The sequence below is a fragment of the Cavia porcellus genome, unplaced genomic scaffold (assembly GCF_034190915.1).
Source record: "Cavia porcellus strain 051 isolate PalLab524CR breed Dunkin Hartley unplaced genomic scaffold, mCavPor4.1 scaffold_21, whole genome shotgun sequence".
In the NCBI taxonomy this organism is placed as follows: Eukaryota; Metazoa; Chordata; class Mammalia; order Rodentia; family Caviidae; genus Cavia; species Cavia porcellus.
The window spans coordinates 38,690,194-38,704,961 of record NW_026947504.1 but is presented as its reverse complement, the minus strand read 5'-3'; the positions used below and the strand labels follow the sequence as shown (position 1 = coordinate 38,704,961).

The window sequence follows — 14,768 nt, the reverse complement described above, 5'->3', positions numbered from 1 at the left end:
GATTTGCCTCAGACAAAAACCTAGAGATTTCTTGACCCCTTTGTGGTTAGAGTGCAGAGATACTAATTTGGATTTTGTTTCTCAAGAGGGTTGTAAACTACTTTAGCAAAAGTGACATGGTGGCCAGAGGGAGGATAGGATCACCACAGAGAGGATGTGAGCTGAGTGCCTGCATGCAGCAGTGCTGGGTTCTTTTGCTAAGAAAGGACTGAAGTGGGCTGAGGTGCAGCTCAGGGGCAGAGCCTGTACTTAGCATGAACAAGACCCTGGGCTCCATCCCTAGCACCACAGAAAGTAAGAACAACAGAAAGGAGGGAGGCGCATGCACAGCTGAGCTGGACGTGAAAAACCATTAGCAGCCAGCCTGCTATGCTCTCCATCCCCACTTGCCCATGATTCCCCTTTGGCCCCAGAGCTAACCTCATGCCAACCAGCATTTCTACGCTGGATGCTGTATTGTCCTTGTGAACAGAATGCAACTTACTACAATGTGCCTGAAAAATGTTAAATCTGATTTTTCCAATGGATGCGAGGTTTTTCCGGAGTGACATTAGACATCTTCCATGCACACTAATCTCTTCCTACAGCAGTGGGTCCTGTTAGTTTCCTCAGGGCAGTTCATTAGTGGATGGAATTTTAAATCCTGAAAGACTTAATGGGTATGCAAAAGTTATCCTCCAAGGTGCAGCAGGATTTACCAAATGCTTCAAGAACAGTGCATGCTTCCCTGGAAGAGCAAGATGTTGAATGGATTCTGATTGTCCCTTCATTTATTGGAACCATTTATTCTCACTGGGCACCATGGATGGAAGAAACACAAGAAAGCCATTTAGAGCATTCAGATTGATGTGGGAGCCCACACACCAGCTCTGCGCAGGCCTTTAGTGCATGCCCTCCTTCCCTGTGAAACATCTTGAAACTACCTACTCTGAATTTTTTTCTGTAACAAATCCAAGAGGCCGAGGTGACTTTTGGCCACCTAGAAAATTGCCAGGCCAAATCCCATGCTACTAGAAGGCATGCACTTAGTAACTGAGGTAGTAAAAGCAGGGTGGGGTAGGGGTAAAGTTAAAAAAGTAAATATGTAAAAAATAAAATGGACCAAAGTAAGCACTTAATTTTGACCTGTACCCACATAGATCCTTTCTCCAGGAGGGTAGCAAGTGCTAATTACTCATAATACAATCCACTGAGAATGCCAAGGCTAAGGGAAGAAATGACCTAAATCTGATTTTTAAGTTTTAGAAGGGAGGAGAGCATTAGAATACATTTTTATTTACTGAGCATTTGCAATGAGGCATATATTACGCTAAATGCTTTCTATCTTAGTATCTCATTTACTCCTATGAGGTATGTATTATTTTTGCTTCCATTTTACAGATAAGATATTTGACATACAGTAGTCAATTAATTACCCAAGGGCATGTTAAGTACAAGAGCTGAAGACCACAACCAAGTCCACTTGGCCCTCTAATTTGTGTGTTCTAGGTAAGGGCTTGTCACATAAAGAGGCAAAAAGGTACAGGTTTGGCAAAATATTAGCAAAATATCGAAGAGGGGAGCAGATTAAGCTGGAACAGAAAATCAAAATGAGAGGATGGAGAGAAGCACAAAGAGGGTACTGATTGGTCCCCATGACTCTTAGACATAAGAGGGAGCTGGGGAGCAGCCTTCGACTATCAGAAGATCACTGAGTATTCTAGGTCAGAAGGAAAAGACATGGGTGGCCATGGCCATGACTACTAAGGAGCAGCAGCTGCAAGCATCACTGATGCTAGAGGTCTGGCCAGGAGTGGGGAAGGAGCAGCAAGACAGGTGTTCAAGGGGAAAGCAAAGGCTCCCAGTGAAGTCTGCCAAGAATACTGCAGTATCTCCAGACATCAAGGCCATTTTAATTCCCATCTCCATCTGAATCAGAGGGCAGCCAGACAGGATGGGTGTGCCAAAGGAGAGTATCAGAAAGAACACTGAACAGAAAGCCAATACATGGCTCCAGGCAGGGAGTGATTTTATTTAATTGGCTTGTTAATTCTCTAGAGATGACAAAGATGTATAAAGCACATTTACCCCAAAATATGCCTTAAAAAAATAGAAATCTTCACCTGGAAATGCATATGAAGTCATCTTTCCTCTCACCACCACCCAGCAAAGCAGTCGGCCATAATTACAGTTTGTTTTATTGCTTTTTAATTGTTGCACTTCTGCGAATAAGCGCCACCATGTAATTAGGGAGTTGGTTCCCCATTCAAGTATGTGGACAGGAATCCTCACCTCCCCAGCCTGGGAGGCCAGGCACACATGTGCAGGCGCTCCTAGTGCACCCGTTCAGCCAAGGTGACACAGAGCAGGTTGGACTCAGAGGCTTTTGTTTTCTACTTTGTCTTCCACACCGATTTCTTTCTCTCTTTGCTGCTGAGAGTATATAAAACTTGGCTATGAGAACTATGCTAGGTTGTAAGCAGATCAGTGTTGTAACAAGCTTAAAGACCATAACAATAAGGCATAGTTCCTATTCTTTTAAGAAAGTGCTGAAAAACATTCTGATCCCAAAAGTAACCCTGGAGACAGACCAGCATCACTCCTCTGAAATAAGGAATTAAAATAGAGAGCAAGAATTGTCTCTTATTTGCCTCTAGTAAGTGTTCAGTGTTTTCTGAAGAATTGAGAATTGGATCACAGATACTCTGCAAGTGGACACGAACAGTTATTTGCAACCATTTTCTGGTGGTGTGCACATGTAGGGAGAGGAAGAGGAGTTTAGGAAGGATGGAGATAATACACACTTTCTCTACACATCTGAAAACAGACAAGGGAGAGATTTTAAAAGAAATCCCACTGGCTCAATATCATTGCTACATACTTTTCTATCTCATGAGGCCACAACAAAAATGGATGGAAGAATATAATCTGAAATAACCAAATTGTGATTAAAAACCCTATGTACTGATGTCAAACGCACAAGTGAGTACTTTTCAGTAAATAAAGTGTCCTATAAGGTATCCTGTTTGTCATTCTTTTCATTAACCAAAGAGCAGGTAGACAAAGGAAGAGTCATCCTTGAGTGTGGAGCATCCAAAAATGCAAACAATATAAATGATTTATGGCTATAACAAGTAAAGGAATGCTGTTTGGGAAAAAGTATTACTCTCAAAGCACTTCCCATTCTCACTATGTATAAAACAGCTTCCGACAAGGCCTATGGTGGTACAGAGGTGCAGAATGACCTGGAAAAAATGGTTTCTGTGGGTATCATTTGGACATGCACAGCCTTGAATACCTTCCCATTCAAGATACTTTGGCTTTTTTCTTAAAGCAATTACAACCTAGGCTTTTCTGTTCAGGTTTTGCTTACATAAGAATAATGTTGGCCCTAGGTTATATGTGTAGGAGATAATAGCCACCTCTTTGAGCACAGGTATGTTCACTGGTATGTACATAATAAAATACTAAATTTTCCTAGGAAAAGGATTTAAAATTGAAACAAGGATCTGTAATACCTGCTGATCTGTTACCCCAAAGCAAGTACAAAGGCTGCCAGTGAAATAGAGAACACTTTGTTTTGAAAGTGTTTAGAAAAACAGAAGACATCAGTGATCATCTGAAGGCCTCATTTTAATTTGATCCCGGATTCAGGATGACTTAGAGGTTGTCTTTTTGAGACAGCATACAGTATTGCTAACATCTTTATGTAGGTCAGAAAAGGAACTTCAGAAGTCATAATATGCTGCTGTTCTAATGAATGATTAGAGTCAGAACCCCACTTGTTTACATTTCAGAAAAGCAAGTTATTTGCACTAGAGCAGACATCAGAATTTTTCAGAATGCAAATATTCAATGGCATTCTTAACCTCATCCACTTGAAAAGGGATAGATTTATCAAGCAAACTGCAGATGCCTCTGTATAAAAAAGATGAGTCTTAGGTTCTGGACTATTAAGTACTTTTCTCTTTTCAGACAATACTCTAATAAAACAATTATGAAGTACTCTGAAACCCTGCCACACCCCTTTGATTAAACCACACTGCACAAAATATTTAGATACAGCCTGAACAAATGAAATAAACATCAAGGCAGGAAATGCAGCCTGGAATGTTCGATCTGGCACTCACCAGACTCTGAAAGGCCGTCTCACTTGAAAATTTAAGCAAACAAAATCTACTGTAATTCCATTGCAGCATTTGCACTTAAGCAAAGCTACCTCATCTCTGTCATTTTGATTTTTTTTTTTTACAGCAGATGGAAACCAAAAAACCAAAAAAAACAAAAACAAAAGCAGAAACTTCCTTGCCTCACAAACATATGTGTCCAGTTGAAATCTGCTTTCTCAAACCTTATGCATCAATCCAGCAAACAAACAAACAAAAAGGTTATTTTTTTATTACTCACTATTACTCCAGGATTTCAGTAAGTATTTGATACTGATCTCAAAGAAGCCCGAATCCTGTTGGCTGGCCATGTCTGCAGCATACAAAGAGGCTGCTAGGGCTGGCAGCGCTGGAAGAGCAGGTACCGGGCGTGGAGATGCGCCTGTCACAGGTTAGTGATGTAAGCGCTGGGTCAGGAGCTGAGACGGCGGCGGCTCTGCAGATCTACCTCAGTCTCCCACACGGAGACCTCATTTAAAGGACAGCGGGAGATGCTCAGCCGCTCCTCCTCCTCTGGGGCCAGGTCTTGCTTCTTATTTGCTGGGTGCTGATCTCCCTGCAGCCCTCAGAAGCCGCGGTGGCTTGCTGCTTTCATTTCTGGGCTTTCATAACCAGAAATGCCTCCTGCCGGCCACCCGCAGGCTCTGCTCCAGCCAGGTACAGTGCAGAGGAAGTCCCCACCTGAAGCAGGATCTGCTCTCCTGGGGTGGGGTAGGGTGGGGCGGTGGGGGTAGGGGAGTAATTTTCAGCCAGCTTGCCTGACCCGAAGCCAGCTGCCTCCTGGACCACACGGTGGCCGCGGAGCCAGGGAATGAGCTGGGCCCTCCTGCTCCCTGTCCCTGCCTCTGTCACAACCTGGCTACCACTCAGCCTCCACCAGGGCTGAGGAGGAGGAAGAATCCTCAGCTTCTTTGACTCCCTCGGTGCAGAAAGTCTTCAAGGGAACAGCCGGGGAACGTGCAGGCTGCTACTTCCCCTTGGGTCTCACACAACTGCAGCACGATGCGGTAAGCAGGCTGCACCCTTGCATCTGGTTGCAGCGACGTTTTGAAAAACCCCATCCATCAGCCCCATTTCAGTAAGGAAGCTCCGAAACGTGAAGTCATTGGTCTGGGCTTTTCTTTCCTTTCTCTAATGGGCACAGCAGAATCTGCGGTTCATGCTTCTCCTGGCCAGAAATGTGGTCTTACTGAGAGGCACCCCAGCCCTGGAGTGTACACCCAAAAGGGACAGAATAAACTGCTTAGTCTGTTTGTTCAGAGAATGCCACGGATTCCACCAGGGATCTGTTTTTCAAGCCTTGTATTTCTAAGAATCACCCAGCCCAATAAAGCTTATTTTATTTGTATTAAAAAGATAAGGAGTTTGCATTGGATTCTTTTCTCTGCAGTGACATTTTCCTTTATGAATTCTTCATATCAAGTGTCCTGATTTTGGCTGGCTTGGCTTCACACTATCATTTAGCTTGAGTATGAGTTAAATAAGAGTATTGTATTTTAATAATGACAGGCTGTGTCTGAGCAGGTGGGATTTGGCCAAGCATTTGAGAGCCACTAGATCCTTTTCCCTTCTCAGTAAATCTAAGATTTATGTTTCCAAAAGAATACTTTGTGATAATTATTTAACATAACAAATGCTAGACAACCCCCCCAATATATTCACAAATAAGACTTCCCAGATTAATAGTTCATTTGAGAAATGGGAGGGAAAGAGTATGACATACTTTCATTTTTAAGACAAAGAATCTGAAACATCCAGAATTAAACAGCACTTTAAGAGCTGTATGCTAGCTTATCACTACAACACAGCCCCTTCTCAGCTCTCCACACAAAGACAAGCCCTCCTCCCTTACCCACTTGGATTCCCACTCTGCTCAGAGCATTTTATTCTTATGAAATTTCTGATCAAGCTGACTTCTTTTTAATTCATATATCTATATCTATATATATGTATGTATGTATGTATGTATGTATGTATGTATATATATATAAAAGTTGGTAGGCTAAATTTCTTTGACCACCTGTACTTGGTATGGTTTCTAGGTAAAATAGCACCCAAAGGTTTTGCTTCAGAACAATTTGATTACATCTGAGCACAACTGCAATACCCGTGCCCACCTGGTCTGGTGCCTCTCTCCCCTTTGGCGGTTGTGAACACACAGGGAGGCTGCCAGGTGCCTTGCAATGAATGGCACACAGCACTCAAGGTAGGACCCTGACCCCCACCTAGGGCCAGCCCTTATTAGCTTTGGGAGCTAAGGCAAGCTTTTAGCCTTGCTAAGCCTTAATTTCTTCACCAGTGCACTGGGAATAATCATTGTTCATACGTCCAACAATTGTTGGAAAGAATAAATGACATCATATATGGAAAGGACTCGGTATAGTAGTGCCCTGCACATAGTAAAAACCTCATCAAATTTATTATTATTTTATTCATTTTTATTATTATAAATTCTTAGTGACTCCAGATAAACTCTTTTGTTGAAGTTAAATAATTTTTACCATTTCTCTGACTTAGTATGCTGTTTTTGAATATCAATAGTAACTGTCTTGGGATAGCAGATTGAAGACATTTAAAGTCAGCTGCAATAAAATATATGCTATTCAATGTTGCTATCCAGAGATTCTCTAAATGCTTATAAAAGAAATCCTAACTGGATTTAAAAAGTTTTCACTAGTACTATAAACATACTACCTTGTTAAGAATGCTATTTACATATATTTCAAAGGAAATGATCATAAAAATTTAAGTGTTGTTTAGAAAGAATGTCTTTAATAGCATCTAGCCTGTGAGGAGTGAATTAGCAACCAAGAGTCCTGTTTTTTTTCTTGTCTGTCAGAACCCAAAATCTTTGTCCAATGTATGCTCTTTTTTCTCCCCTCATCTGAGTACCTTTAAAGACAACATATATTCAAAAGAACAGAAGAGGTCTTTTGTTTTGTTGAAAGGCCTGCAAATCAAACAGAAAGGCACCTGCCATCAGCTGGGATAAAACATTCTCTCATTTCCTTTCTGTCTCTCCCTTCTCCTTCCCTCCCTCCTAGGAGGGGGACACTTATAATAATAATAAAAAAAATGTACTTGGAAAGGATACCTAGACAAATTATTTTAAAATACAATAAAATCTGAATCTGATCCTGGCTTGCTTTCTGATTTCAGTTGTCGTTTAAGATGACTTATCTGAGTTTTCATACCAATAATAACAAAAGATAATTCCTTAAATATCTTGGGAAAACATACAATAATCTTTAAAAAGATTAGGGATAGATGTTGGGAACTGAAAGATAACAGTGCCATAGGAACAGTGCAAGGCCCCACGAAATGGTATGTAACAGTGGGAAAAAGCCAGGAAACAGCCTGAGATGAGTAAAATTAATGAGACCATCCACATCCATTCAATATTAATACGGTGTTAAAAACACACATTTTTAAATCATATTTACCTTCACTTCAAAAATGGGTAAGTCCTATTATTAGCCCACTTTATAGAGAGAAAATTAAGGCTTAACAAAGCATAAAATAAGGTCAAATCATATGGTAAAATTTAGGTCAAGCCAATTTTAGGCACATTTATCCTATTAGTATTACTATTTTAATTCTATCCCATGGTAGAGTCATTTATTCTAACCTTATTGTGATTTGCAAATCACAAGAGAGAACAACTTGTTTTTTGGTACTGGGCATTGAACTCATGATCTTGTGCTCACCAAGCAGGCATTTATACAGCTGAGCTAAATCTCTGGCCCGAGGGAACAACTTTCAAGAGAGTTCAAGAAGAGAGGGTAGGAACGTATCTGACAGGTGCCCCAGGTGCCCCACAGCTCTCCAGGCCTACGCACATCTTCCCTTCTGCTGGCTTTTGTCTGGCAGAGGAACTGTTCCCTGGAGATTCCAGTCCCCATCAAGAGTTTAGAGAAGAATGCCATCATTTTGTATATTAATTTGGTTCATTGCACAGAGATGCCTAACCTGGTATAGAGGTGGGGTGGGGTAACTGTGGATGGAAATCAAGCCTGAATCATACTTGTCCAGCTGGTAATGGGTTCTGCTCACCCTGATGTGGGTGGAGCTGCATCTGCCCAAGACGTAGTCTATATTGTGAGCAAGACATTGTATGGGCTGGTGGTAGCCCTGGGTGAAGCAGAGGAAGCCAGCAAAGCATTGTGTTTCAAGAAGGCAGTGATCACCTTACACACTATTTCCCACTCTGTTGCATGGCAGCAATGAGGTGCTAGAGGGCAGGTGGACTGCATCTTACAATTCATATTTTAATTCCTATTATGAGCATCCTTTCCCTCTCCTCTCCGAAAGAGCTTCAGCTTACTCTGTTTTATATCTCTGTCTGCTCCCAACACATTCAACAAACATGTAGACTGGGTACACGAATAGGACTGCAATGCCTATCTAGGGTTACCTGCTGCATACGTGGGAAGATGCGTACCAGAAGTACAATTCGTTTGTATTTTAATTCATGCTCCATTTATACTTTCTTGGCATTTTAAACAAGTTTTTTGAGACTACACTATAGTGTTCATAACAATGTGAAACAAAGCGAGGCAAACAGTCTGGATGCTTGCCAACCTCAAAACCATTACTTAATGATTTTCAAGCAACAGACTGAGCCGATTGGGTGAGGGTTAGAGCCCTCCCTCTTTCTCTGTGGATGGTGCACGTGGGTACCCACGTGCAATTACTGTCACGGAGTGACATGTGTTCCCATGCACAGACTGTGTCAAGCACAAGAGAAATGCTTCAAGAGCAATCTGAAGGAACAAAGAAATTTCTTCATGTAAAAAAAAATGGCTTTATCAATTTTTGATCAATGAAGTAAAAAAATGCAGTAAGGTCATCTGTACTATTATACACTGTATTATAAGAGGAATTAGTCCAAATCCAATCATGTCCCAGATAGCAGTTGAGATCAATGTTGAGGAACATGGAGACAAAAAATTTTTTTGCATTAAAAAAGAAAACAATAAGAGGCTTTATAGAGGAAACCTAAAGAACAAAGTGTCCAAATAAATAACAAACTTCTCCTTTTATCTATTCAGACAAAGAATTTAGATGATCTAGCTGACTACTAAATTGAGAAAAACATCAAAAGCCACACAATGTTCATGTGATAAACATAAAATGCAATAATCATGCCTTTAAAAATCCAACCTGAAGACACAAATTTTCACAAAAGCATATTTTGTAAGTTCTGAAAACATTTGCTTCATTACTATCCAAATTTTATTTTATCCAAATAAAATTTTCAATGGACTGAAATACATTCAAATTTTTTGAATTTCATTACGGCAAAGCTTGTTGTTGAACAGATTTAGACACAAACAAGGAAAATCATGTCTCTTAAAATGGATTTCTTAAAAAGAAAAAACAAAAAAACAAAACAAAACAAAAAAACCAGCAGCAGAATCCAACCTTTTTTTCCCTCCACTCAGCTCTTCTGAAAAGGAGTTTTAGAGAAAGTGAGCCAGCCCAAGGGACTGGATGCTGGTCTAGTGCAGGGACAGCAAATCTTTTAGAGACAAGTGCTCTAAACTGCACCCCCAATCCATTTATGTATCACCAAGTGCCAACACTGCGATTATACCTGATACCGAGGCTCAATAAATAACTCACACATTAAACCTTTTGTTTTTAAAGAAAAACAAGTAACAGGCATCCCATAGGTCCCACCACCACTGGTCTAGTGCAAGGGGAAGCCCTTGAAGGATTCAAGGGGGAGACAAGGAGACCCTGGGAAGTGCAGCAGGGAAAGAGGGAAGCCTGTATCACCCGATGCTACCCTGTGCATGGAAGGCCCTCCACATGCTCTTTGTCAGGCAGGATGAAAAGTGACATTCACTGAGTGCTTAACATTGAGGTCCTGGGCTGGGCTGCATCTTGGAGGACAAAGCCAAGCCAAAAGGCACAACTGCTGGGCACCTCTTTTAAAACCACACTGTGACATCAGTGGAGGAACAGAGGCACTGGTTATCCCAGCCAGTGCCTTGGTAAATAAAAATTAGGCCACACCCTGGACTCTGCTTAAGGCAAACTCAAGAACTATAAATTCAAGAACAAATTGTCAAGGGATTTTAATTAGCAGGATAGTGATACTGTGTGCCAGAGCTGAGTCTACGGCGCCGTCACACAAGGGCTGTGTTGCTGGCAAAGTTGTCGAGCATCTCCTGACCTCAGTTTCCTTGTCTGTAAACCAACATTTACCACACAGCTCTGTTACAAGCATTAAGCAAGTTCCTAGGTAGGTGATACATGATAAGGTAGCAGATTTTTAGCAAGCAACGAATTCAGAATATCTAATAAATATTCCCTTAAGCACAGGTTGGGAAAAGAGGGAGAGAGCGGCCTGCCCACCGTAGAGGAATACCCTCTGTCACGTCTGCTTGCTACCAAGTAAGGTAAGGCAGACCTGCCTTTCCTTCCGGTCAAAGTAAGGAAAGTCCAAACATGTACACTCAACTTTTGGGCCTAGGGTACACCTTGACTTGAGTGCAGGTTAGGGTTAGTTTAGTATCATTTCAAAATTTATCTGGATATTTGGATATTATTAATCCAGAGCCTAAATAGATGTTATGGTTCATATACATTATGTAAATATGAATATTTGCTCTCAAACTCTGCAGAATAAAGATATGGCAGGGTTAATATTTAATGTTCTATTTATAGATATGTATAAGAGAGAAAATATTTGAGGGCCCTCCCCCTTACTGTGAAAGTAACAGCATAACTAAACAATGCCCCTTTCAAATGCCCTGAGTGGCCTGAGAAATTATTCACACTCAGATTTAAACAGGTTTGGTGTGACTGGCTTCCGCAGCAGCGAAGAATTAATGTATGATTGTAAGACATTAACCACTAAAAAATAACATTTGCTTTGCATGTTAGTGTTTATCAAAAATATACAAGTAATGCTTTACCAGGATAAAAAATAATATTTACACCAGTTGTCAGCATTCTTTCCCAAACATTCTTTGCTATGTAAAGGAGAATTAAGAAAATGTTGGTTCTTCCCCATATGAATGATGAGCCAACCACAAAGAAAAGAAGTGTTCTCATCGTTGCATTAAAATTATTGGGTGATAGGTATTTTTATGACATGGTGATATAAATGAAGTACCTGTTAGAGCTTCAGCAAACAGTCCTATTTTTACTCTATTCACATTCTTTACTTCAGGCACAAAAATAAATACTAGAGCTTAAGTCACATGGAGCATATCAAGTTTTCTAAAAGTACCACTTAATGTATACTTTTTAAAATCTGAAATTTTATAATTAATTAAGCTAGGGAATATTAGAAATTTTGATGAGTTCTATTTATACGTTTATTACTTAAGTTTTATATACAGTGGATTTTTTTTTGTTCTAGGTGTGATGTGATAGTTACCTGCGAAAGGTTGGAGGACTGCAAATCAGAGAACTTTTAATTCTGTTTCTAATTTTCACACTCATACTCTGATTTTGGAGGTTATTTTGCTAAAAAATGAAGAATGTTCCTCTTGCCATCAATTTGTTTCTTGGGGAAGACTCTAAGATTTTCCTTACTCTTTGGAAGAACAATGGTAGTTGAGAAGTAAATCACTGGATAATAAATTATTTTTAAGTTTTTGACATATATATATATTTTTTTTACAATAGATTCATGTTCTCAATATGTTTTGATAAGCTAAGTGTCAAGGGCATCTGTGAAAACATATATATCAACTGGCTGGCTTCTGAAGCTGACATAAGACCAAAAAAAATTGGGAATGTGGGGCTGGTGATTTAGCTCAGCGTCATAAGCGCCTACCTTGCAAGCAGGCAGTTGTGAGTTCGATCCTAGGTACCGATAAAAAAAGAAAAAGCCAAAAAAAAAAAAAAATTGGGAATGTGAGATAAAGCAATATGAAAATAACCAAGTTATCTACTGTGAAAGTAATGAGGCAATATCAAAGTGGTTTGTCATTTTAGAGACAGACTGATAAAAAGCATACATGGGGCAAGTCCTGTAAGGTAGAAAGAGAGACCACACCTATGAGCCAGGGCCAGGTTATTATCACTGAGATTACATGCTGTAGAATTGAAGGAGTTGAAGGGGAAGACAGCACCACTTCATTTGAGCTAACAACTTAAAAAGACATTTCTGCTCACTGAGCAGCCCGGATTTCACCTTCAAAGTCTTCCAAGTGCTCATGTGTTCGGGGATCTGCCTGGTGTGGATCCCCTGGTCTCTCTGCCTCTTAGAAGCCTCTGGTGTGAACCTGATGACACCAAAGCACAGAAGCACGTACGTCACCTTTTCCCCTTTAACTACCATTCAGACATATTAGAAAACCGAGAACGGGTGAGTCTATTTTGCAGGGCAAAGAAAGTCTTGTAAGGCATGTTTATAGAAAGGGTGGGAACCAACACCCTATTTGACAGACAAGCAGGCCTTTGTGCAGGAGGGTGGGGCTGTCAGAGGCTGAGTGAGGGATGGCTGCAGCTCAGCAGACTCCTGGGAAAGCACTGCCAACTCCCAGCCCAGGCACAGCTCAGGAGTCAGAAATGAGCTGAAAAGTAATGAGCTTCACACTGCAGGCCGGGTGAGGTCACTGGAGAAACCCAGGGCAACAGAGGTGGAGGGTCACGATTCTAATCCTCAGTGTCAGCTGCAGAAAAGCCAAAGGTCACAGTCAGGCCAGTCCCTGCTTCACCAGGTTCTTGGCACAGAGCTCCACGTATTCCTGTTTCTTCTTTCATACAGTGCAGCTGATACTATCTTGTCTGCCCTTTACTTGTGTCACGATCTAAAAGATCCACTGTGGAGCATCTATAATTCAACTAATAACAGATGAAATTAATTTCAATAATAATGTTATAATTTGAATCTCAAAAGTTCCCCAAAAACTGATGTGTCAAAGAAGATCATGTGGATGGAAAGGCTTTGTATTCTCAGGGTGCTGGTATTAGATGCTCCAGGCTCTGTCAGTATAAGAACAGCCAGATGGTTCCTCCTCAGATCTTTACTGGAACAAAAAACACTAGCACCCTCCCGGTCAATTGTGCTAGCCTGCCACACTTTCAGTTTTTGGTCTACAAATGTGCCCAGAGTATTCTGCTCTGTAAGCAGCCATTCACCAATTCCAGGAACATGCTGGTGGCTGGTGGTTTGATTGGGTCCAATTCAAAGGGCCCTCTGGCTTCTCCAGAAAAATACAGGATGGGTGTAAGTGTAGTAGAGAAATACTCCACCATACCTCAAGCTTTGTTTTCATCATCTTTGTTCTCTAAGGGGTTTTTTCCCCCTTTCTCTTATCTTTAAAATTGTTCTTGGACATTAATGTCATTTCTATCCTTATCACCCTTTGTATATATAACATATTTTGTTCATGAAAACAATGATTAGCCGAAAAGTAAAAAAATGGGCCATGGGTGTGGCTTTCTGTTGGATTTTTTGATGAAAGACAAGATGGCGGCGCTTTCCTGACTGGGAGAAATGTATTAGTGAAAAGGCCGAGTCTGGAATGCACAGCAATACTTTCCCCACTGGTTTCCTATTTACTGTCACAGATGAAGAAACTGATAAGTCCCCAGCTAGGGTACAACAGATCCATGTCAATAAAAATGATGATGATTGCTGGTCATGGGATATGGCAGGACTGGGGGTAGACCTGATGCAAGGCCAGTGATGTTCAATAGAAGTGCAATGCAAGCCACAGCGCATTACATACTCAAATAACTAATAATAGGCGGGGGAAATTAATTTCAGTTTCAAGAATACTGTTTTGGTTTGAAATCTCGAACGTCCTCCAAAAGCTCGTGTGTCAAAGATATAGTCTTTGGGTTGGCAGCAGTGTTAAAAGGTGGGGCTTTGGGTGTGACTGAATCCTGAGGGCCTTGATCCCGGATTCACAGCTGAGTGGTCTGCTGGGAGACTGTGGAAACTGTAGGAAACTGTGGGCCTGGATGGAGGAACAGGTCCCTGTGGATGGAGCCACAGGTGTGGCTTTGAAAGTTAAATCTTGTGTTTTTCTCTCTGTATTTGTGTCTCCATCTCTCTCTCCCTGTCTTCACTTCCCTGGCTGCCATGAGATAAAAAGCTTTCGTTTGCCATGACCTTCTGCCACAACATTTCTGCCACACCTCAGAGCAGCACTAGAATCAGCCGCCATGGCCTGAAACCTTTGAAACTATGAGCAAAAACAAACCTTTCTTCCTTTAAGTTGTTTTTCTCAGGTGTTTTGTCACAGTGACAGAAAGATGCATGACACAAACATTTTACTTAACCCAATATACCAATACTATTATCTTTTTAATATGTAATAGATATCAAAATTATTAGTGGGCATTTAATGGTTTCACATTGAATACTTAGAATGGGATGCATATTTTACGGCACATGTGAATTTGTATCAGCCAGTTCCTAAGGCAGAATAACCGTCAGTGGCTGGCGACTTACTGGACACAGCAGTTCCTTAGGTCCCTAACTAGTTTTGAACCTTTTTGGTAGTCTAATAAAGATTAGGGCCACCTTCTTAGGATGACATGCTTACATGAATAAAACATATAGAAGTATATAGATAATGTATTATTTCAAAATACAGTAATATTTCTAAAAACACAGAATTGTGGTACAGTATACACCTGCTTCTTCAG

General features: G+C 40.9%; 1 protein-coding gene across 7 annotated transcripts in view; it reads right to left on the bottom strand.

The window, feature by feature from the left end:
* The window catches only part of Fry (FRY microtubule binding protein), a 418,719-nt gene that overhangs the window by 243,726 nt on the left and 160,225 nt on the right, over positions 1-14,768 (bottom strand). For 2 of the 7 annotated variants that reach the window (XM_063232587.1, XM_003477417.5), the window contains exon 1: positions 4,387-4,569. The exons of the other annotated variants lie outside the window; for them this stretch is intronic. In XM_063232587.1, the coding sequence (XP_063088657.1) occupies positions 4,387-4,456 (70 nt within the window). In that variant the 5' untranslated portion in view covers positions 4,457-4,569. Of the gene's footprint in view, positions 1-4,386; positions 4,570-14,768 lie in introns of those variants that run through there. 7 annotated transcript variants of the gene reach the window in all.